General features: G+C 39.3%; 1 protein-coding gene across 4 annotated transcripts in view; it reads left to right on the top strand.

The window, feature by feature from the left end:
- RERG (RAS like estrogen regulated growth inhibitor) overlaps positions 1-14,638 on the top strand; it is a 110,732-nt gene extending 96,094 nt beyond the window's left edge. For all 4 annotated transcript variants that reach the window (XM_087767302.1, XM_087767305.1, XM_087767303.1 and 1 more), the window contains 2 exons: positions 9,959-10,032; positions 10,755-14,638. In XM_087767302.1, coding sequence (XP_087623428.1) covers positions 9,959-10,032; positions 10,755-11,162 — 482 coding nt within the window. In that variant the 3' untranslated portion in view covers positions 11,163-14,638. The remainder of the gene's footprint in view (positions 1-9,958; positions 10,033-10,754) is intronic.
- The last annotated feature ends 8,873 nt before the right edge of the window (positions 14,639-23,511 follow it).

Here is a 23,511-nt window from a genome sequence, read left to right as displayed (position 1 = left end):
AGACAGACAGCACTGATGGCCTGCAGAATACTTCATGGGCAACAGCAAATTACCTGCCTCCATAAGCCATGACATGCAGAGATAATCTCCTGGATCAGATGATTAAAAAAGAAAATTCATCATAGCTATGGCTAAGTGGGTGCTTTTTAAAATAACTTTTGCAGTATTTCTCTGAGAACACATTCATTGTTCTACCATAATTGGGACAATTTGCTTAACTAGAAACAGAGCCGATTTAAAAGATTTAAAAAAAGAGGGGGTTCTGAACTGGCTTGTGTAATTTGTTCTGAACTAGCATTTTTATGTACAGTTGGGAGAATCAGGTGCTTTGAGGCACAGGGACTTAAAACATCCATTTTTGCCATGTAGGAAAAAAACCAAACAAATAAAACCCCAAGGAAGTGCAGGAGATAGGTTCCTCAGTTATTTTCTTGATTCTGTCACTGATTTGTTGCCCGCAGTCTCTCTGCCTCTGCTTCTCACCTATAAAATCCTTCATCTCAAAAGGGTTGTAAATCCTTTAAGTAACTGGTACTCATAGAGTTAAGACTTACATTCAAAGGTGCTTTAAACAAAAGTCTACTTATAAAATAACAGCAACCAAGGAGTTAATAATTTGTCGACCTTTCTAAGTCATTTGGCTTTCTCACACTATCCCTAGATGTCTTTCTCTAGCTGTTCACATATTTCATACAACCTTGCTAATCCTCTGAAAGGGAAACTGTCTCTGAGCAGATAATCAGCAGAATAGCGCATGACAGACTGGCCCACCTATGAAGGCAAAGAGAGACAGAAAGCATGGGAGTTTATTTAATTTGAATGGGACAGAGAAAAGACTATTCATTACTTTGAAGGAGCAGAGGTAACCATAAAGAAACATGAGTCTTAAAAATTATAAGTTTGCTAGAAATACTAGATAATAGTGACATTTTTAAAGAGTGTTTCTTCTAACTATGGCACAATTTCTTTAAGTCACTCAGGTTTTTGTTCACTCTTTTTCAACTGGGAGGGGAAAAAAAACTGAGCTGGTGTTTCTATAAAGTCCTATCTAATGCACCATACAGACAGCCCATAAGACACCACCAAACATGGGTAAAATGTGTAGGTACCAGTAAAGCAGCAACAATAGGAAATAAGGTGATACAAATTGCTGTCCCACTAGCTTGATTATGAAAGACCCATGATAGCACTGTTCTACAGCACAACATGAAACAGCCAAAGGACTGCAGAAAGGTACACTAAGTAAACAAGTGCTTGAGGCAGGGAGACCGACATCTCTGTTAGTGCCCTGAATTATCTCACAGCAGAGAACTTCATCTTCTATAGACCGGCTGAAGACTTATAAATTTCACCGCTGTGGCAAGAACAGCAGGAATCACTTTGTGAAGATAATGTTTACATTGGCAAGAGGCTTTTCCCATTGGAAAGCTTGTTGCGAGGAAGATTATTTTTACATTAGAAGCGTAGTTTTGCCTGTATAACCACGTCTGTAGCTGGGGGTTCTGTTAGCAAAATGGTATCATTCAGGGACCACAAGGAAAGTTTGTGGATACCATACATAATGTAATTAACATTGCAACCCCAGCAAATATTGCTAGCCTGAGTTTCTTTTCTGCACCTGATACGTACAAACCTGTACAAATGACATAAAGAGAGTAGGTTGGGAATACATATCCAAACTAGCATCCATCAAAATGGTTGATAACCAGAAACAGCTTAGCAGTGGGAGCCAAGACCTCACTAAGAATAATTTACTGTAGCAAGAGAAGATGCAAGAACTATCTCTCTGGCCTAATTTTGTGCCAATGCAGCCATGAAAAAGAGTTCAGGTCCAAATACAGTTCTCAAGGACTGTCTTTGCTCTCTGGTTTACTCAGCTAACACATTGTCTGGACAGCTGTAACTCTGTCTGAATACAAACTCTTCATCCCCAAGATTGCTTTCACTGCTGATCACAAGTTGAAGAAACACATGTCTTCATATATTGTAGATTTCTAGTTTTCTTGATTTGCGGCTCACTCAGCAAGTTTGTCTTAACACTCCTGAAGGTTTACTGCCTGCCTCTGCCATAAACGTACTAACTCCCAGCAGCACAGCTGAGAGAGAAACTGCCCAGACAGCACACAGAATTTTTAATAAAGGGGAGCATACTAAAATAAGTGTTAATAAATCATTAACTGATGGTCCCTTCAGTCCTAGGGTGTAAAGGTTGACAGACCAGCAGCCCCAGGAGGAACGCAGCCTGGGGAAGCCTCCCCTCCCAGTACTCTCTTCCTCCTGCTGCACAACAGGGTACTGCAGTCTACACAGTGCTATAGACCAGATGATCAGCATCCACATGATTAGAAATAACCATTTTCCATAGTGAGAAAAGGAGGAGGGATTTCTGCCATCATCTTGCAAACTTTGCCTTCTGCATATTTCATCTGAACACCCATGTTGACAACTACAACTTATCCAAGCACAAACTAGAAATAACATATGTGGTCCAGTATGGGCTGTCAGCCAAAGTGAGATGTAATGGTAACCAACCATTTGGGGCTAGGAGGAATGGCTGCCAACCTGTGTTTCAGGGAGTACCATGACAAATGTGTAGACACTTAATAAATCACTGGAAAACAGCCTTACTTTCAAGCCAGACTCTAGCTATTAGCATCTTTAATTTTTATTAACAAAATTACTCATTCCTTCTGCCTCAGTTCTTAACAGATTCAGTCCTCAATAGTCAAAATTGTGCCTTACTAGATATCTTCCTGGGCTTTTATTTTTCCCCCACTTCATAACAGTAGAAACATTACTTAACTTGATATACATTTAATATAATATATCATTTTTACTATACTCCTCAGCAGTAGAAATTTATACTGCATGTATTATGGCAACGAACCGTGAAAGTATTCCTGATTTCCGAGGTGTTTGTAAGGAAATGGACTGGTATGGCCTAGAGCACCTTAAACCCCTGACACTGGCTTCTAAAATGCTCGAGAAAGACTTGATGAAATTGTAACTGAGATCAGCAGAGAAAGATGCTTAAAATAACATGGGAAGCAGTTACCTGAAAACATGGTTTGTTTTCTTTCATATGAGTCTCAAGATGAAGATATTCCTGATGCCAGTAATAAAAATATTGCCTTTTTACAGTAGCTCAACAGACAGCAAAAATCAGAAATGGCAGCAGCTCCTCTTGCTGTAGCTACAGCTGCAAAATATTTTGCCCCTACTTTTCTTGCTCATCATATTCTGAAATGTTCTCCAGATGAGCAGAAGTTTCCAGTGCTTGCTTTTGCACCTTCAGGAGCGCAGGCTTTTTTGTTTTGCTTGTTTTAGGTGTGAGAAAAGTCTCACTGGTTAGTTTTCATTTATATTGGCAGAAATAAGGTGAAACTCACAGCTTTGCTATCAAAGACTTCTTGCCACAATCAAACAGAAAAGTATAGCAAAATATGGTTTATTTAGACTTAAACTTGTCATGGGTGTAATTCCCACCAGGAACTAATGCCTCTGCTTAGTGTTGGTAGGAAGTTAAATCAGAAAATTAAAAAAAAAAAAAAAAAACAAAACCAAACCAAAACACAGTTAAAGCCTTGAAGTTTATTCCCTACTAGTTAGCACTGCTCTGGCTTTGTTGGTTTTGTTTTAGCATGCCTTAATGAATGCAGTTCCCAAGTATCTGTACACATTTTCTCTGCCTATCTCAGCAAAAGCTGGATAAGGACAGAACCTATAGGAAAGGAAATGTAACACCACTCCCCTCCTCCTCAAAAGAAACCCAGTCTTCGCACGCAGGAGAAAAATCATGGGCAGCAGAGGCCAACAAATAGACATACTTCCCACTAACTTTAGAGTTCTCTTGAAGAGAACTGTATTCTGGGATTTCTGTTTGGAGGCCAAAATGTTATTTATTGAAAATCTCAACAAGCAAAAATGTTTTTCTGTAGACTAGTTTTGTATCTCCCACCTGTTCTACCTAAACAGCAAATTTGGGGCATGCAACAAATCCTTTCATACCAAGATGAGAACTTCATAGTCTAGTGGGGCTATGCATGCAATAGCTGTTTATTTTCCTTCCCACTTTTTTATAAAGAGGAAAGTATGATACTGAAAATATGATGATTACTGAGCAGCAGACCTAATGAAGCCTCATTTCTTCTGAATTTATTCTCCATATTTCCTACTGCAGTAGCTTTTTTGTTTTGCACATGTCCCTGTGCTCCACAGAGCATCCTTTGTCCTCTATGAGTCCTCCACAGCACCTGGAGCTTCTTCTAAGGTCACCTGCTAATAGTCTTTGCCCATCTGCATGGGCCAGGGATATCCCTGCAGCCTGGCTTGTGCAGAGGCACATGCCTGCTGACTGCCCAGAGCAGACACTGGGCCTTCCTACTGTGCCTCTGCAGGGGCATTAATAGAGTCTCTACCTTCCACCCAACCCTGATTTTAGCAAAACTTTCAGGATGGAAATATTTGAGAGCTTTGCCTTGGACTGAAAACAACAACTAAAAGCAGCTCAGCAAGCTAGGGCACACTTGCTGCCTGCAGTGACCACATAATTTTTTTGTGCTCAGCTTTAATCTAGCTAGTTTGGGAATACCTGCTGCACTGCAGTCACAACTCTGACTACAGCAAATGTAGCCTTGTAGAAGGCAGCCAAAAAAGCCAAAAATGAAGTTAGAAAAGAAATTCCTTTGCACATCACCTTATCAATTCTGAAAGCAGCATTCATAATGGTAGAATCCCTGTGAAGCAGGCTAGAATCCCTAGAGTTGAGTATAAATATCACTGCAAACAAATACCACCTTCTTTCATACACATTTTGGTTTGACTTTGTGGCTTGACATGAATGTTTGTGCAATATGAGAGTTGTACATATAAAGCACATCACAGGTACTGTACAACCTCCTAGAACTTTTCCTTCTGTATTTCCTGACCCTTGGAAACACTTTAACACTGAAGAGTCCAAGTCCAATTATCAGAGCTGTCAGAGTTTTCTTTCAGTAACTTTTTTTTAATACTTTTTGTTCTTTTACACATGATAATAATGATAGCAATAATAATGTATGGCATATCATTTGATGGTATTATTGATAAATAATAAATAACCCAACCATGCTTATTTTGGTGTTTGTAGTATCAGTTAATAGAGACACATGTGGGGATACACTGCATTAGTATTAGAAAGATGTTCTAAATACACAAGGGCAGAGCTGTGGTTCCTGCAAAACCACTGATTGCTGCAGAATAAAAACCCTCCTGTAAGGTAAATAATGGACGGAGTAAGTAACAGCCAGATGCAAGCAAGAAAAACTACATTCAGCTGAGTTTTGAGAAGAGCTGGGGCAGGGGAAGAAAGGAAGTGGGAGAGACTTTCTGAGTCAGGAGGGTACATTCGACTTACAGGGGCTTTCTAAAACATGAACAGTTCCTGAAGCAGCAAGGAAATGCAGAGGGGACAGATTTCACAAAGGCAGGCTGAAGGAAGACTCTGGAGAACATACCAAACAGCATCAGGGTTAGTAATGCAGGTAAATTGTTTTCCCAATGAGTTGTCAAAGTCACTGTTCTCAAAAGTGATAGAGACAGGTGCCATCCTGATGGATGTCAAAGATTGCAGGAGTCTAAATGAGCAGGGAGTTTATTTAAAAAAAATAATTCAAAACAACAACAAAAAAACACAAAAAAACCCAGGAACCTTTATTATGTAATCAGAAATAATTATGGGAAATTTTAATCTTTTAAACATACTGCTGCATTGCCATCAAACAAGACTTTAACCATAACTTAGAAGTTCGTGCCTATTAGCTGTAGCTTTTTGGTCTGGAAACTCAGCTATAATTGTTACACAAAAACTTTCTCTAGGTCTCTTGCAGTTCTCAGATCCAACTGGCTGAAAGCCACCACGAGACCAAAGTTTTAAAGAATTTTTGAAATATCCTTGTTTTATTAACCTCTCTTGACAAAAATGAACTGAAATTCTGAATGGAAACGGAGTTTGTGTCCCTCTGTACTTAAAAGCAAAAAAAAAAAGAGACCAGGCTGTTCCTTAAATTTACATGTAAAACAGTATGTCATTGCTCCATTTCACCTGATTTACCTACTCCTACTACAACAAGTGTTTTCCTAAAAGCAATAAACCCTTTCGATGCAAATATTTCCTTCCAGAGCTGTGACATACCCCAATATATTGGCTGTTCAAAATAAACAAGTACTGAAAACAGCTTTTTACATCACTACAGCTTTTTACATCACTTCAAATATAAACCAAGATCTAGCAATTACTTCTCAGATATTAGTTTTTCTCTTGGAAATATAATCTTCTGGAACAGATATATGCAATAGATCAGGATAGTCCTGGACAAATAGGTTAGATAAGTGACCAGCTAAGTCTTACAGGCCAAAACTCTATTAAATATGTCACAATAAGCATAGCACAAGGATGGGATGTGATCAAGCTGTGACTGAACATCATATCCATGGACAGTCTGTGGATCATGGGCATTAAAGTTTTCTCTATATAAGTTTAGCAGGTTTTTTTTTTTTCCTGCATTTTTTAAAAATCATATTGTTCAGAAGAACAGGGAGATTTGTAACATGCTTATTAACACAGAGAGCCCTAGGAGAGTTTTTTTTACACACACACCCCCCCAATAAAAAAAAAAAAAAATCATTGTTTCCATAACTATTCAGCAGCTACAGTAATTTGAAAATTTTAACCTGTTCCTATTAATGAATTATTGTGGCAATATATTATAGACTTAAAAAACACACCGACTGCTACCATTTTCCAACATGTTTCTCAGGCCTTTTGGCAGCTCTAAATGTTTCTGGAATAAACTTAAATTTTTCAAACGATAAGACTGTGAGAACCAAGACTGCTTTGCACAGCAAGAGTGCTGGGGGACTGCAGCTTTATAGCCAAATGGGACCTTGAAATCCGACATCAGCTTCCAAAGCCACACTCATCAGCACCTTTGATCTTGTTATTGGGAATACGAATAGAAGCATAGAACACCCCCAAGCCTACAAGAACAGGTCAGATTTACTTACTTACAGTGAAACAGAGCAAACCACCAAACATGACTACTCTGTTTCCACAGCACTAACAGCATCAGGCACTCCACAGCTTGGTCAGGAGCAGCACCTCCCTAGCTCTGCTTTGAAGCTAGCAGTTTTGACACTGAGTTTATGAAGACTAAAACACAGCTCTGAGGTTTCTTTTCTGTCTATGATATTTTAGCCATATAGCTATAGATTTAATATATAGGCATCACCTGGTACAAATGATATTCTGAAGCTCAGGAAGTTGCCTGTAAGTCATCTTGGGAACCTGTATCAGGAAGGCTGCTGGCACACAGTGTTACACTTTGGTCTTTCTACTTGACCATGACGATGCAAGGATAAGACATTTACAGCCTGGATTCATCTGACCAATTTTAGACTTCTAAGTGATTTTGAGGTGATTCCAGAAGAGATATCCCCATCAGACAAGCTATATCCAGCACCTGTTTTACTTCATCGACCCTAATAGGAGTCAAGGGTGCTTAGCTAAGACAAAGACACCTGCACTGTTGATGGCTTCAGTCAGGGATCCAGAAGGTATCTCAAGTCATCTAATTTCTTCCTATCTGCATGTCTCAAAAAACAAAGTGGCACAGGGAAAATGATGATATTAATAAATCCAAAAGCCAGGCAATGCATTTGTGAAGTACCACAGGTTTGATGTGAACAGACTGGAAATCACAACTTCAGGGCTTGTAACTTACAAGATGACCAGATTCTTCAGATATTTCTGTTCCCTTGAAGGAGAAGCCATGTCTGGTATTACACCAAATACTGCTTTAAGCATCCAGCTGTTTTACACTCCTCATTAAAATTCACCCAGCTACTGCACATTCCAAAGCACGGGAACAGAGACACATTTACTAAGACATATTTACACTAATCTGAGCCAAATCAGTACTACTCATCCAGGATCAGATTCCATCCCAACATGAGCAGTCAAGGTGAGTTAAACTTGCAACATAAAGTGCAACCAGAGTCCTATTTTGAGAACCTGAGTATCATTTAAGAATCATGCTGCTTTTTCACACCAAGAAAAAGTCTAGTCCTTGAGGTTTATTTTCCCATTTCACGGGAAGAACCGTATGGCCTACCACACTCTGCCTCCTAAGAAGAACATTTCACAAATATGCTGCAAGCATGGTTGGATGGGCATTTTCTGAAGTTGTGTGGACCAGTTCTCAATAGCTACTTGTCAAGCAGGGCCAGATGGTTGAAGGCATTTAAGCATTGCAAGGCCTAAACAAGTAAGGAGTTAATATCACATAATTCACTCAGAGAGCCACCTCTTGTTCACAGCACTCTCCCCCAGAGAAATAAAGCATAAGTTCCTAAATGACCTTGGACGTGGAGAGCTGCACAGGCAGTCCCAACCTAGCACCAAACATTTTAGCCACTGAAATAACTTGCTGAAGGTGCATCATTGCAGCTTCCACACCAAGCTAGAGGTCCTGCTTTCCTGCATTCCCCTGGGGGAACTGCAGCAGCTAGGAGGGTGTACAGAAGGGACAGATAAGACATACCACCAAGAGACTTAGCTGTATCTTACTCTGCTGTGTAGGTATAGCCTCAGGATCACAAAGGTGGAACTCCAACTCCTTCAACAGCCTTGCAACACAGAACAGAAGAGGTATTTACAGCCTTTAAAAACAACTAGTCTTCATTGCTTGAAACCCTACAGCAAGATTGCTTGCCATCTGCCTAATTAAATTGACCATTTGTCCCTATTAGAGACAGCTGTGCTACTTAAAGCAATTAAGATGGCACAGGAGGGAAGTGACATTTTTGGTTTGGGAAGAGAGTGTTTGCGGCAGTGACAGGATTGAAACATTCATCACTATGAAGAGGCGACATTCTTAAGTATGTAACGAAAAAAGGCATTCACCAAACATGAGCCCTTTCAGAAGTTCAAATTCATGAAATGTGTTTCCTTAAAGATATCCTTTGTTCCTATTGAGGAGATTTGCACCAAATTACAGTATTGTGTCTCTGACAATGCAAAGCATTCATAGTCACTGGCCAGAGTTTTACAGCATACACATTTGCCTTTTGATATAGGACATCTGCGAGCTAGCAACAATAATAAATCTGAATGTTAGCACAGATCATTTTCCAAGTTTTAGGTCAAATGCTATCAAAATTAGCTTATCAGCTCATTAAGATAAAACAAGCCGTTTTGTCATTAGCTTTCTGATTAGTTGCCTGGTTCCAGAACCTGGGACACAGTAAATAGATTCCTTTTTTTCCTGTAGCATAGTGTGAATGCTTAATGCCCACTGGTTTTCCTTATAAATCATACACAGGGAAATCACTGCTTGAGCCCTTGCTAGAAGAGGGGAATGTGATGATTCCAGCATGTTTCAAAGAGACATTCCTAAAATAGCTAACTGTTCTGTAATTTTATCACAGTATAAGGCCTGAGCTTAGTGGTTAGGTTCCCTGTTTTGCAACCATAGTGGTTTTGATCTTGTCAGACTTCAAGCTACACAATGATAGGCTTTTGAGCTGGATACTTTGAGAGTAGTGGTGTTTGTGTTTCCTAGGTGGCAGGCTTCCCTATAAGCAAACATGAAAAATGAGCTGCAGCCTTGCAGAGCTCTTTGCTGCAGGAAACTCTGTCCTTTTCTTGGGCACAGAGTGTAGCATCCACAGGCACGACCCTTTGCAGGTATAAGACATGGGAAAGAAAGAGTTGTGCCTTATGGGGAGAGGTAAAATAGTCACCGTTGTAGAAAGTAGGACTTGAGTGTGCTCCAGAATGCCTGGAAGAGCTCCAACAAATAAAATTTAGTGAAGCTGTATGTCACATCTGAGGTCTTGTGCTGGGGTAGCTGTAAGGAAGATACAAAAAAAAAACCCACCACCCTTTTAATATGTTTCACAAAATGTGTTCTTATTTTAGAGTCTACATATCGTCACCAGGCTACCATTGATGATGAAGTCGTTTCCATGGAGATACTAGATACAGCTGGTCAGGTGCGTGGGTACATGTACTATTATCCAATACCTTGGCTCAGATAGACAGCAGAGAAGGGGAGTGCGGTGGTGGCAGCAGTGCGGTGGGTGGCAGATGTGCTCCACTTCTGGGGACAGAGATTTGCTTCTGAGCAGACCTCCCCCTCCTCCACCACCATCAGCTTGCTGCTGGACCCAGTGTGCTGCATCCAGACCCTTCTGAAAAGGACCCTGCTTTAGGGTTTTCAAACACTGGAAGAACAAAGTCAGGGTTTACTCTAGGATTAAAATGATTTTGTTCTCATTCCTTGATTCAGGGCCAACCCAACCACACATTATTACTATGCACAAAGTCACAGTCTGTTTCTGCAGTCAAGTGATGAGGCTTGACAACGTCAGTCAATGATTCCCACCAAAGTGAAGGGGGCTTTTGACGTAGCCAGGTCCCCCTTCTTTTCAAAACATGGCAGATGCTCATGCTGCACAGCTCTATGCAGTTCATGTGCTGGGTATCATTCCACAGAGACCTTGTTCCAGTTGCCTGCTACCAGCCTGCCCACAGGCAACCCATGACACCTTGGTAGAGTAGATCTCCTGTACTACATGATAAAAAAGGCGACGTGCATAAAGTAAAGCAGAGATACACGGCTTTGCAGGCTTTGGAGGACCAATGTCTATCTGAAGGCCTGGTGTCTTCTTCATAAGTCAATTTCCTAAGGCTGGTGTCTGTCTTTTCAAAACAGGAGGACGCTATTCAGAAAGAAGGACATGTGCGATGGGGTGAAGGCTTCGTGCTGGTTTATGACATCACGGACAGAGGCAGCTTTGAGGAAGTGCTGCCACTTAAGAACTTGTTGGATGAAGTTAAAAAACCCAAAAATGTCACCCTGATCCTGGTGGGGAACAAAGCAGACTTGGATCACTCCAGGCAGGTCAGCACAGAGGAAGGTGAAAAGCTGGCCACAGAACTAGCCTGTGCTTTTTATGAGTGCTCTGCTTGCACAGGAGAGGGCAACATTATGGAGGCCTTCTATGAGCTCTGTCGTGAGGTACGGCGTCGAAAGATGGTCCAGGGCAAGACTCGGAGACGAAGCTCCACCACCCACGTCAAGCAGGCAATTAATAAGATGCTTACCAAAATCAGCAGCTAAAAAGAGCTGTACTAAGCCAGAGAAGCATTTTAGAGCATATTAGCTTGGAGTAGGGACAAGGCCGGCAGAGCACATTTAATTAAAAATGGTCAAAGCTTTGCAATTAAAAAAATAGAAAAGAAACCACACTACTTTTTTGAGTAACACAGGGTCAGACTTTTTTTTCCTGTTTCGAGATCTATTTAGCCACACTGCTTTTGGCTAACGTGGAAAAAAAAAGCAAACTCCAAAGGACTAGATGATTGTGGGGATTGGTACTGACAGAGCGTCTTCTGCTTCTACAAGGCTGGCTCCAATCCCCTGCAAATCAGTAGTGCCTAAACATCTTTTCCAGCCAGCCAGCTGCTCAGTAGCCATTGGAGAGTAAGATTCAGTCCTCAGTCCATCAACAACCATCACAACCAGTGTTCTCAAGGACTGAATACACATAGAGGCTGCTGTGTTTTACCAGAAAGTTCATCTGACACCTTTCACCAGCTCTAAATTGGCGCATTGTGTGCTTTTACTCCAAACTGTCCTTCCTTGTTATTTTTGTCAAATCTATGAGTGCTGATGTTTTTAGTGAGGTATACAAAAAATATAGGAAAGGTCTTTTTCATAGACCGTTTAGCCAGCAAGACACACATTTCAACAGAGCTGAAGTTCAGCTGCTTTTCCAGATCCTCTGAAACTGCAGAATTCATCAAGAAATAATCAGCTAGTCCAGTGGCATTTCAGTATTTGCCCCTCAAAGTGCAGTACTGTACTTGGGGAAATGGCAATGTATGTGTTGGGAAATTAAACTAAAAAAATAACCATATTACTGTTGATTTAGTTATGGGTAGTTTTTAGCTTTTGTGTACTTTTTTGTTTTGGTCTTATTTCAATGCAAGTAGTTCCTCTTATTCTATGTTATACTGAAGAAGAACTGAATCCATGGGAAGGCAAATATTTAAAGTCTAAGCCCAAAGGTAAATCAGATGTGAATGGCCTCTACCATATCAAAAGACCATAATTTCCAACTGTTTAAACTTCCAGATGTTGCTTGAAACACTCTGTCGTTTAAACCAGCACAGTGACTTTATCTGGCACATTCAATTGAAAGTGCATTTTATCAGATTTTTGTGCCTGGGATAAAAGATGTCCAGTTTTTTCTCCTCCCTTTTCCTCCCTCATGTGTGTCATTTAAGCCAGTTTTGCCTTGTTACTTGACTTGTTAACTGTATGCTAAGAGATGCAAGAACCAAGACTGACAGGCTTTCATTCAGATTGTGCTCGGCTCCCACAAGTTGTGTTGCATCCCTTTAGGCAGCATGGTGTCCAGCTCAGACTGGCATCATGAAGAACCACAGCCAAAGGCTGGGATGACAAATGGGAATATTAGCAGTATTCTCCTTTGAGGAGCAGCCCTCTTGTAGCAACTACTTGCAACTTGATTCTCCACTGCTTGGTACTTCATGTGGGTGGTTGACTCTGTGAGGAAGTAACACCAAAAGGCTATCAAATGCAAATTGCCACAGATGTAGGAGAGTGAGGATATCTGGTTGGATACCACTTTATACAGTTATAGGTAGCCATATAAGAGGTGGAACTGGCTGGAGAATCAAGCCCGTATATCCCTATGGACAGAGAAGAGTCCCAAGTCAGGACTTTTCAAAAGGATTCACTTAAAGACACTTTACCAAAGTAAATTTTTTTAAACATTTTCTCACCCATATCTTTTACCCAACTAGCATCAAAGAACATCACATTTGGGTGTATATTTTATTTGTACTGTTGTTTATTTTCTCTGTTTCCCCCATTCTAGATGATAATGAAAATTCATTCCACTCTTCTGGAATCAATATCTATATTTTGGTCCTCATATTAATGTTGCTGTACACCAGCTACACACACTGCAATGGAAACTTCACTGTGTGCTTCTGGGCAGGGGGGTTCTTGCAACAGGTGATGTCACTATTTCCATGACACACCTGTGCCCAAACTATTGGTCACATCTCTAACTTTTGTTAAAAAAAAAGAGAAGTTTTGCCATTTTTAGTCCTATTAGTACTGCAGAATCAATACAAGTGTAAACAAAAGAGCTAGTGCCTGTTCAGGCACCAGTAGTTATTAGCTGAAGGTCTGAACTTGCACATGTGTACGTTACATTAGGAGCCAGAGTGAGCATGTCACTAAGTCATTCTGTTATCTTTCAAGTCAGTCCTGTTGCACAAACCTGAAGTAAACAAAATCCTTACCCGCAATCCCATGGCAACATAGCTGAGAGGAAAGTCTTTATGTATGTCGGTATGCTAAGCAATTGATTTATCCCTCTCTAAGACAACTTCAACAGTTCTTTTCTCTGAAAACCTTTCTTGGGGTTCAGAGTTCTTTCATGTTAGGAGAGTTGAAAGGAAGGAGGGGCTAAGTTATGGCCCTAATACTTTCCAAAAGAATCCCAGCAAATTATATCTTCTTTTATAATGTCTGTATGGAGAAATTATAAAATCTTGGTGAAAGAAAATGTTCCACTGTGCAAACATGGCTTGTTACATAAAGAACCTCTCATAAAAATAGTAACATTCCTTTGCAAAGACTGAATTTGGAAACTGCCAAACATGATAAACACTCAGTCAAAAAGGAGACTGCTATTTTGTGACCTTTCCTCCCACAGAGACACAAATTTCTTTACTTAATTGCTCATTAATTTTTTTTCTTGGTGTAATGAGCTGCTTGTCAAGCTGGTTATAATGTTATATTATAATCTGTTGATACATATTGCATCGTATTAAATGCAATCTGATTTACTGTTGCTCACAATGTTGCAACATATTATTGGCTATGCTATAAATGTGTCATATTTCTACAATGTGCAAATTGAGCCAAAAAGTGCCCAAGCATTGAAAAGGCCAAATGCAACATGAACCCACATTCGGTAGCCTTTCCGCAGCAGATATCAACAGTTTAAATTCTGTTTCTGCTGCTGCTGTTTAAATATACATATGTGACACTAACATTAAATTCCTCTCCTCTGCCCATTATCATTTCTGTGGAGAGAGGATGGGAAGGATGATGAACAAAAAGGGGGAGGAAAGGTGAAATGGATACTTGTTACCTACAACAAGTTGATTGTCGTTTATGAAGTTTTTAAATATTTATCTTCAATTGATGAAGAGTTAGTCATGCCCATGCTGCAAGACCTGGATCAGGAACCAAGACTTCCCTAGAACTTTGAGAATCTTCCTATCTGGGGGTTCAGTGCAACCATGGATGGAAGTGAGGGTCAGCCACTGGGTTTGCACCTGGATCCAGACAAGTTGTCCCCAAACCTGGGGATAGTTGCATCTGGCAGTTTGCTACAAGGCTAGTTGATTTTTATATATATAATGATCTGTATGCATTTTTACATTAAAAATATGAAAGCTTGTGCTTGTAGATAATATATAAGAAAAAAATAAAAAATTAAAAAATAGTGCTCTCTCTGCTGAACTCTTACACACTGATCTTCCGTTAGTTGTCTCCAAAGTGTTGTCTTCCAGCTTTTAAGTGGCCAGTTCCAGAAGTCCTGATTCAGTTTTTATTTAATCTTTATCTAAGGAAAACAAACAATGAATTTTGCCTGAATAAGCACTTCAGCATTTGGATCAGTTTATTTTAATTTATTTGGCTGCTGGGCCTGGAATCGAGAAGTTGGGCAGCATCTACAGTGAAGCACAGAACCTCGCTAACTATTTCAAGGCTGATCAAAAAAAGCTACAGGGCCAGCATTATTAAAAGACTTCAGTGAAACCCACCATCTAAACTCTGTCCTGCCAGCTAAATAACATGGATCTCGATCCCAAGCTTCTCAGGTAAAATTTTGGGCTAAGAGGTCTGGGAGATTTATGCCAGCGATTTGGACAGAGACAACTTTTCACCTGCTGCCAGGTATGCCCATTTTCCAAGGATAATGGCACTGTTGTTCTGAAGAGAAGGTACATTATATGTACCTTACATAAGATACATTATATCAATGGTATACAATCACACATAGTGTGGGTATTAAGCTATAGCAGAGGCAGCTTCATGGCAGAAGAGGGGAACCAGCTGTAATCCGCTCTTTTGTTTTCCTCCAAACCTGGACCAACCAAGTAATCCAAAGTGTGATCATAAACAGCTGAACGGCAGTGGGGATATAAGAATGCCATCTCTGGCCAAGCACTGGATGAAATCTGGGTGCAGGATCTATGCTGTGAGGTGAAACCCCCCAAAACTAAGTAAGGCATCCTTCCAGCCACTGTCTGCCTCTAGCACTGCAAAGCAGCCTTGAGTTATGTCAAGCTGCACTATAACTTGCTCCAGTCAAAATAATGTTTCCTGCAAAATAAGTAGTTGCAGTCGTAAAAGCTATGTATAAACAGTGTTTAGGTTCCTTTTATCTTTCTCTTTAATGGCTCAATCCATTTGCATATCTTGCGAAGAAAAGAAAAAAGATAGAAGCTTTAATTAAAAAAGGCTCCTTGGCATTTTGATGTATCTGCCTTTATGTTCTTTGAAAAATTAAACATATAATGAAAACAGTGTCATCTTAGAAACTCTGATGCTATGCACTTTATTTCCATTACAGATGCCAGGCACTAATTACTGCAGGGTTATGAAAATACAGAGCAGCAGCTTGTCGTCCTGTTCTTTGCAAGGTTACTAGGAGGCGATAATGATGGCTTGTGTGAGGCCAGTTCAGTCTGGTTTCTGTTAACACCGTTCCACATGAGGAAAGCTATTACTGCAGCTTACAGTAGAGACAGGCTAAGTTCTCGGGGCAGGACTCCGCTGCCTCCATCAGTTATGCACGGGATGGGTCAAGCCTCTGGTTCACAGCCTTGGTAGCCAACATGTGGAGAAAACACTCCAATAGTCAAGCTCTCTCATCCACTTGAAGAATCTCTGCTCCATTTTTGGTCTGAAGTAGACCAGTAGGAAACTGGGAAGTAAGTTTACACTGCTGACTGTCATCTATTAAATCAGAGAATATGATGGGAGTTTGGTCTTCTACCTTTTTGGACTGGTCTCCTTCTAGATTCCCCAAAGCAGCATTTTTCTTTTCCCACTGCTGTTGTCTTAAATTAAGGGGCTTTTTAAATGGCAGGTGTCAATATACTCTAATATCCAGGGATGTTGTATGGGCCAAGAGGCTGTATTGCTTCTCCAAGGCCCCACTCACAGGAATGCAGTATTGACAAATGCCTCCGGATGGAAATGCTTAAAGCTGAACACAGCCGCTCTGACAAGTTGGAAATCAATTATTTTTTTATAAGGGATAATCTCATAATTATAGTACATACCCCTTTGTCAAGTACCACAGTCCTAAACCAGACTGAAACATTCTGTATCGCTAGGAGAAGCTATGTCCTACCATGAAATATTAACATGCAGAATAATAAAAAGATGAAAACTATTTGTAGACAGACCACAAATTATACCTTGCAGACCAAACCTACACATTTGTTTCATTTTTAGTTTTATTTATATAGTATCAGGAATTTACAGAACCTCATTTCAAAATCCAGCAAGTTCTAGTTACTAAGAATACAGTAGTAAAGTAAAAATTAATGGTTTATTATCAAACTACTTTGTCAGTACGTATGGTTTAGCTCCATCCTCCTTCCTCTAGCCTAGTCAAAGTTGTCATTGCTATAAGCAATACCACGGAGACACAGAAGGAAATGTTGACAGGAAAAAATTCAAATAAAAGAAACAATAAATAACCCCTAAGGGACATGACTTAAATAAAGGTGGAATTCCCATTTTCCTGAAAAGCAATTGCAAGATTGAATACATTAACACCAGTACACAGGTGATCTGACCAAAATAAGTAATCGGAGAAAGTTTAATATTTTGAGTTTTTGATTTGGGTTTGTTGGTTTTTGCAAATCTAACTGAAAAGAAATAAAATTATTATTGTGCAACAGACATTAGGGCTGGAATTTGCAATTAATGCCAGGTTTCTGATATCCAGCTTTTAATAAAGTTTCTGAATTTTTCAGTTTCAGGGTTAGTTTTTAAATTATGGAAAACAAATATCTCTCAATAACTTTACTCAGTGTTATCACAGCTGTACTATTCATGATTCATTTTAAAGAGAATTAGCTGCAAATAGAGGAATATGACATTTTTCTCAGGAATTCAAAAGCATAATTTTCCCTTTAACAACTGAAACATGATAAAAGAGTATATCAAGTAATCAAGTATATCAAGTAAGTAGTCACATATTGGAGCAAAAAGCTCCCAGGTTCTGTGCAAGCCTTCACAGGTCAGTGTCACTGAAGTATTTCCCCCAAAACTGAGATCTCAGGGTTGTTACATCCAAAAGCATGTACCTTTAAAAGCTGAACTAAACAAGTAATAATTGCTGATGGCAGTAAGAAATTCATGTCATAGAGAGGGTTCACTGCTGTAGGGAGACATGATCTCTCCCATACACAGAGATCTGGCATGGCTACATCAACATTCACAGGCACATTTCATTTCATTCTCTTGGGTTTGAGCTGCTCATCACATTTGCAAGTGAGAACTGCATAATTTTGAACCAAACCTGAAGTCCAAGAAAATCAGTTGTCTACCTAGAAATCTCTCACAGTAGCCATTCCTCAATTCCAAAGAGAAGCAGTAGAGCAATGAGCAAGGTCTTGTAAGAACCAGAGAAAGCATCAAAATCATCTCCCCCAGCCTCTTTTTTCTATTCAATAAAGGAGGCATAGACTAGGCATAGGAAAGGTAAATCAGTTGTCTAAAGTCATAACAGTGGCTTGTGAAATGCCAGCAACAGAACACATCCTGAGTCACTGATTTCTGCTTTCAAAAATCAAAAAAAATTCATTTGAAGCTTTCAGTTCTATTCTACTTCCACTAAAAAAAAAAAAAAAAAAGAAAGGAAAGAAAAGAAAGAAACAAACAAAAACACTAGTTGAAAAAGAAATTCAAACAAGCTTCTCTGTGCAGAGCTTTCTGTAGTTCTGCAGTTCCACACAAAAGCCTTTGCTAGGGCACTGAACATTGACACTTGGTATCCAAAAATCTTGCATCTCATAAGTACAGATATAACCTCAACCACATTCATGTAAAGGTTCAAACTAAATTCAATGCAAATCTGGGATAGAATCTTGTATCTACTCCAATCCAAATTATTTCATTTTTGCACTCTGAAGGCAGGGCATACTTCCTCTCTTTAGAATAGAATTCAATGCCAAAGCAGTGAGTGTTATCAACAATATTAAATAGACATAGTTTTATTATGCCAAAATGTATTTAACACAAATCTATAAACAAAAGAATATGTCTGTGTGAACTGAAAAGTGGAAAAGAATGTTGGATAAGTTTTATAGATACTCAGTTTCTTTTAATAGATCCATGAGTTGCCTTTTGCTTCTTTTCTCTGTTTTTCAGTATTTGAAATAACCACAATAAATGTGAAAAGCCAGAAACTTCCTTTAGGGACTTTCTCTGAAGGACTGTATTTCTCTGTGGAGTTAAAACATTCAAAGTTTATAACTCAATAGGAAACATACCAGGAATGACATCAGAAATGACAAAAAGTTATTTTAGAAAGAGAGAAAGATAGAGGAGAGATCTTCAGACTTCCTAGAAAAGAAGCTCATTAAACCTCTCTGAAAGACTTCGACATTTATACATAGTGATGAGCTGAGGTTTAATCTCAGATTCTTTTGAAATAATACTGCAGGGAGGAAAGGAGTATGAGATGCTATGTTTTGGTAGCAGGCCATCAGGTCTTCACTTCTGGGCTAGGTTTGTCATCATTCTGAAGCAAAGAGTTAGTTACCACCCTGATTTCAGACAATTTTCCCAATAAAACCTATCACCGCTTCAATTTTCGCAAACGGATGTCAGTAGAAAAAAGAGCCGGAGACTGAAAGATCACGGTGTTTAATTTACTTTCATAGCCCTTGAGCATTTCTTGGGATTTTAGCTGCAGACAGAAAACCAGAAGGTACTGAACACATCGGTAACACGATAGGCAGGGTGTTCTGCCACGCTTGGCCCATGTGTTGGCCCAAAGTTTTCACCACCAAATTCTGGGCTGTTTTAATGTCTTTGTCCTCTTCAAGGAAAAACCTGAAAATTTTTGATGAAAAAAGTTAGTGATTTTGGGGTGGGTTTGGTTTTGGGTTTGTTTTGGGATTTTTTAATTGAAACATTTAGAAAATATTTACAAAAAACAATCCTCACCACACTTTAATTTAGATATTGCTGTGATGAGCTCAGTGAAAATATTTAGATAGCTGTTTAAGACAGCTATTTTCTCAAATATGTTAAAAAGAAAATATATCTGGGAGAGCCATTCCAGCTTTTTTGTGAGCTCATACACAATTTGGTATACTCTGTAGTTCTCTTGTGTTAACTTTTGATCAGTAGGCCTCTTATTCTTAGACATTCTCATGAAGTCCCATAAACCTTTATTAAAACAAGTTGCTTTATTGAGATAGTTGCACAGAGCATGTAATCATCTCACAGATCATGTGGGTAGTCTGAGGTTAGTAACTACTGGTCTAGTCAATTTTCCATATTCAGGGATGAGTAAAGGGAACAATAATTATCATGTCAAGGAAAAAAATTAATTTTAAATATTTTTAAAATTAATTTTCTGCTTCAAGAGACTGAGGATTAAGATATTTGTTGTTGGTTGTTGGTTTGTTTTTTTTTTCTTAATATACTGAAACAACTCCTTTAAAGGAGGCTGTGGAGAGTTGTTGAACAGCATTCAACGTAACTTGTAGGAAGGCTAAATGAAATACAGAAGTCAGAGCCAATATAATGCTCTAACAGCTTATAGTATTCTCGCAGTGACCAGGAGGAAAAAGCAGTGTGTAGTTCAGTACCCACATTCCCAAAGCAGTCAGTATATTCCAAATGGAAATGTGCCATGTGCTTTGGGTTCCATGAGTTGTTCCTTCTGCCAGTCTAGCCCAGGTCTCAAGTGGGAAAATAATGTCTGTATTGCCCAGAGCTCATTTACATCCATTCACAAGTTTGAATGTCTGTTTCCCATTTAGATGGCACAGAGATCCTTAGGATTTTGTCCTGCTCTGTGCTTAGTTGGGGATCCAGCAGAGAAAGTTAGTTGCTGACCTCTCCATTACCCTCCTCAGATTACATGATGCTGCCTTGTGTTAACACGGCTGAGGCTGGGCACCCCATGTCACTAGTCACCAAGGAAGGGGTGGAACAGCACCCTGAGGCTCTCTGAGCCTCCAGAAAGAGATTTCAGACAGCTACTCACTGTATCTCAAAGAAAAGTCTCTAATACAAATGCTTTCTGAGAAACAACACACCACCTTGGTGGGGTTTGCAAGACTCAGATCTGCATCCCCACGGGGCTTTCATGTGGCTTGACAAGACGTGCTCTTGGCCACACCAGTCGGCTGACCAACAACTCCAGCTGCAGATGATGTCTCTTAATCTATCATCTGCGCTTGATTTACAGCCACAGCATGCTTTTCAACTTAGAGGCAGAAAGGCTATGCACTTTTCACACATGGTTCTTCATGGATTTGATCCAGTTGCTTCTGTGACCCAATCTGAACTTTGAACACAAAAAGCAGAAAAAGCATGGCATTTCCAACATGCAATTATTGAGGCTATCAAGTTCCAAGCAGGAAATAAGCTGCTTCTAATTACATGAAGTGAATGTGTACCAATGGCAGACTTCGGCAGTAGCCAGGGAAAGTTTTCAGAAACTCCCAAAGACTGGTGACTGTATCAGTAAGACTGTTGAGAGGCACTTTTTCTGAATTGATTTTTCTTTTCAAATACAAAAATATACAGCAGGACGGGACTAGAATACATAGGAATTCACCGCTTAAAGACCTGCACCAAGACTAAGTTCAGTTTCCAGACTGCCTCAAACTTCCCTCTTTTGATCCTGAAAAAATCAGTTAAGACCTGTTTCATAGTTTACTGAAGTTAATAAAAATCATTCCTGGTATGTTTTCAGGAACTTTGGGATCTGAATCTTTACCCCTACACTTCTCTTCCCTTAACTGGATGGAAGTGTTAACAATTTATTGTCCCCCAATCCCTTTTCATATTTCTATGGTATATAATGTTAAATATATATATATAACTCTTGGCATACTGGGAGCCCAAACTCTACATCTTGGAGACAGTAGGCAGCAAGATTAAAAATGAACATTGATCATCTCATCTAAAAGCCACAATGAATCCATATCAGACCAGACATGACCAAACCTATGTAACTGTCCAACCATCTTAAAAGAATTGCTGACTTTATTCTATTAGTGGATAGGCAGTGATTTATAAAAGCTGTCACTACAGTTCTTGTGTGACCAGCTTCCTATCAGTCCCATGACAGAGGCATTTTCTTGAGGTCTCGTGTCCTGGATCAAAAAAAATACTTAAAGATGAACCTTTCATTGTCACGGGTTTTAACTCTGTGATCACAGAGAGAGAGAGAAAAAGATGACATAAGTATGCAGGAAATCACACAATAAAATTGCCAAGGTGATTATTGAGACCACCTCAAGACTTGTTTAAAGCTTATGTTAGACTACTGTGTGGATATGGCAATGACTAACATTTACAGGACACACTAAAATGTGCAGATTCAGTTCAGGAAGAGATCTTGTTTCACATCTTGAAAATAAATCTTGACTTCTGTATGTCATCACTGCTTACCAAGCAAAGTGATGGTATCGCATAACTTAAACACACAGACGCAAAAAGTACTAGCTTATAAAGCATTTTTTAACTGGTTTCTTTCTTTTACATGGACAACATATTCTTTAAAGAAAGTGTAGCTTGTTGTAGCACAAGAGAGGAAAAGGAACACCCTTTTCTGGAACGTGATGTTAGCTTGCCCTCCTCTGAGTGGGAAGTAGACTAGATAACATCCATAGAGTCCCTTCCAACCTAGGTTATCTTGTAATTCTATGAAGAAGTTTAAATATTTGCCCATATAACCCTTCTCATGCAGAGATCCTGCCATGGAAAAGACGGTGGTAGCCATCTGAAGACCCTCTGATGACACCTGGGACTAAAAAAGAAAATAAACATCAAGAAAAAGCTCCTATCAAAAAAAAAAAACCCAATGTTCCCTTCCTCTGGACTAAATAAATTGAAAGAGATTCGGGTATTGTTCCTACCAAAATGACTAACCTACATCAAGATGCTTATTCAGAAGCAACTACTGTTTTTCTCTAATTTTGTTGATTAAAAATTTCATGATCATTGACAATACTACAGTTAGATATTGCGATTTTTTGACTGGTTTTGGATTCATTAAGTCATCAGAAGCTTTTTGTCACAAATCTTCTCCTAGTTGTTCCTGCCTGTTCAAACATTGGAAGACAGATCCACACTGTAGTCATCTCCATTTTTCAGTCTAAACCTTATAGTGGTGTACTCTTTCTCTCTACTTCCATACTCAGTAAAGCATGAACTAAAAAATCACATGCTCAGTCATTCCTTCAGACCAATCACATCCCTTCTAAAAATTCATTTATAACCTTTCCAATAGGGATAACAACAAAAATTGCCAGTACTGACTTCAAAGGCTTTGGCAACTCATGCTGAGCTGCTTTTCCCCAAAGTTTGCCACCATCTTGGATCCATTAACCCGTCTTGTGCTCTTCTAACTAAATTAATAACACCATTTAAGGCCTGTGTATTTTTTTTCTCTGCCTTTCTGTATAGGCATCTTCTCCCTTCCAATTCAGTCAAAAAATCACCTTTGTGCCAAGTCAACAACCATTCTTTCCAAGATACTTACCAGAAGAGTTCAAAGCATGTTACTTAAATCAAATTCTTTGGCACTGAGAGATTTACTTTCTCTTCCATATATTCCATCCAGTGTTGAGCAAATTTGGAGCATTACTACTTGGCACACCTCAAATTTTGGCATCTATGCAGAAAAAAAGTCTAAAAGAAAATCTCCCTGTTGCTTGTTACTTCCCTTTTCATCTGGAGAATTTTCCTATGATGGCAGCATGCACAAATTTGCATCATTGCATTAGGGAAGGGTATTTCCTTATTCTCACTCACAATAATGAGAATTTATTTTAGAAAGAGCTGCAGAAAAGGATAGCTCCATAATTAGCATCTCCTTAGCACTATATGTTGAAAAGGATTGACTAGACAGAGGAAATATATTCTTACTTCTAATGTCAGCTGTTTCTGGTAAATAGGAAAGCCAAAAGCACTTAAACCCTATGGTCTCCAGTCACTAGCTTTGCTACTTCTCCTCTGACAATTGTTCCTTGTCCATAGGAAGTCAGTTAACCATCCTGAAAAGATCACCTTATGTAATGCTTGACATGCTTTCGTATTCAAACAAAATTCTTTTGTATTTTTGAAAAAAAAGCCTAACTGGTGATGG

This window comes from Nipponia nippon, unplaced genomic scaffold (genome assembly GCF_047370975.1).
Source record: "Nipponia nippon isolate SJK-2023a ecotype South Korea unplaced genomic scaffold, ASM4737097v1 scaffold_3, whole genome shotgun sequence".
NCBI lineage: Eukaryota > Metazoa > Chordata > Aves > Pelecaniformes > Threskiornithidae > Nipponia > Nipponia nippon.
Note: the sequence above shows the minus strand (reverse complement) of the source record. Positions and strands in the feature narration are given on the sequence as shown.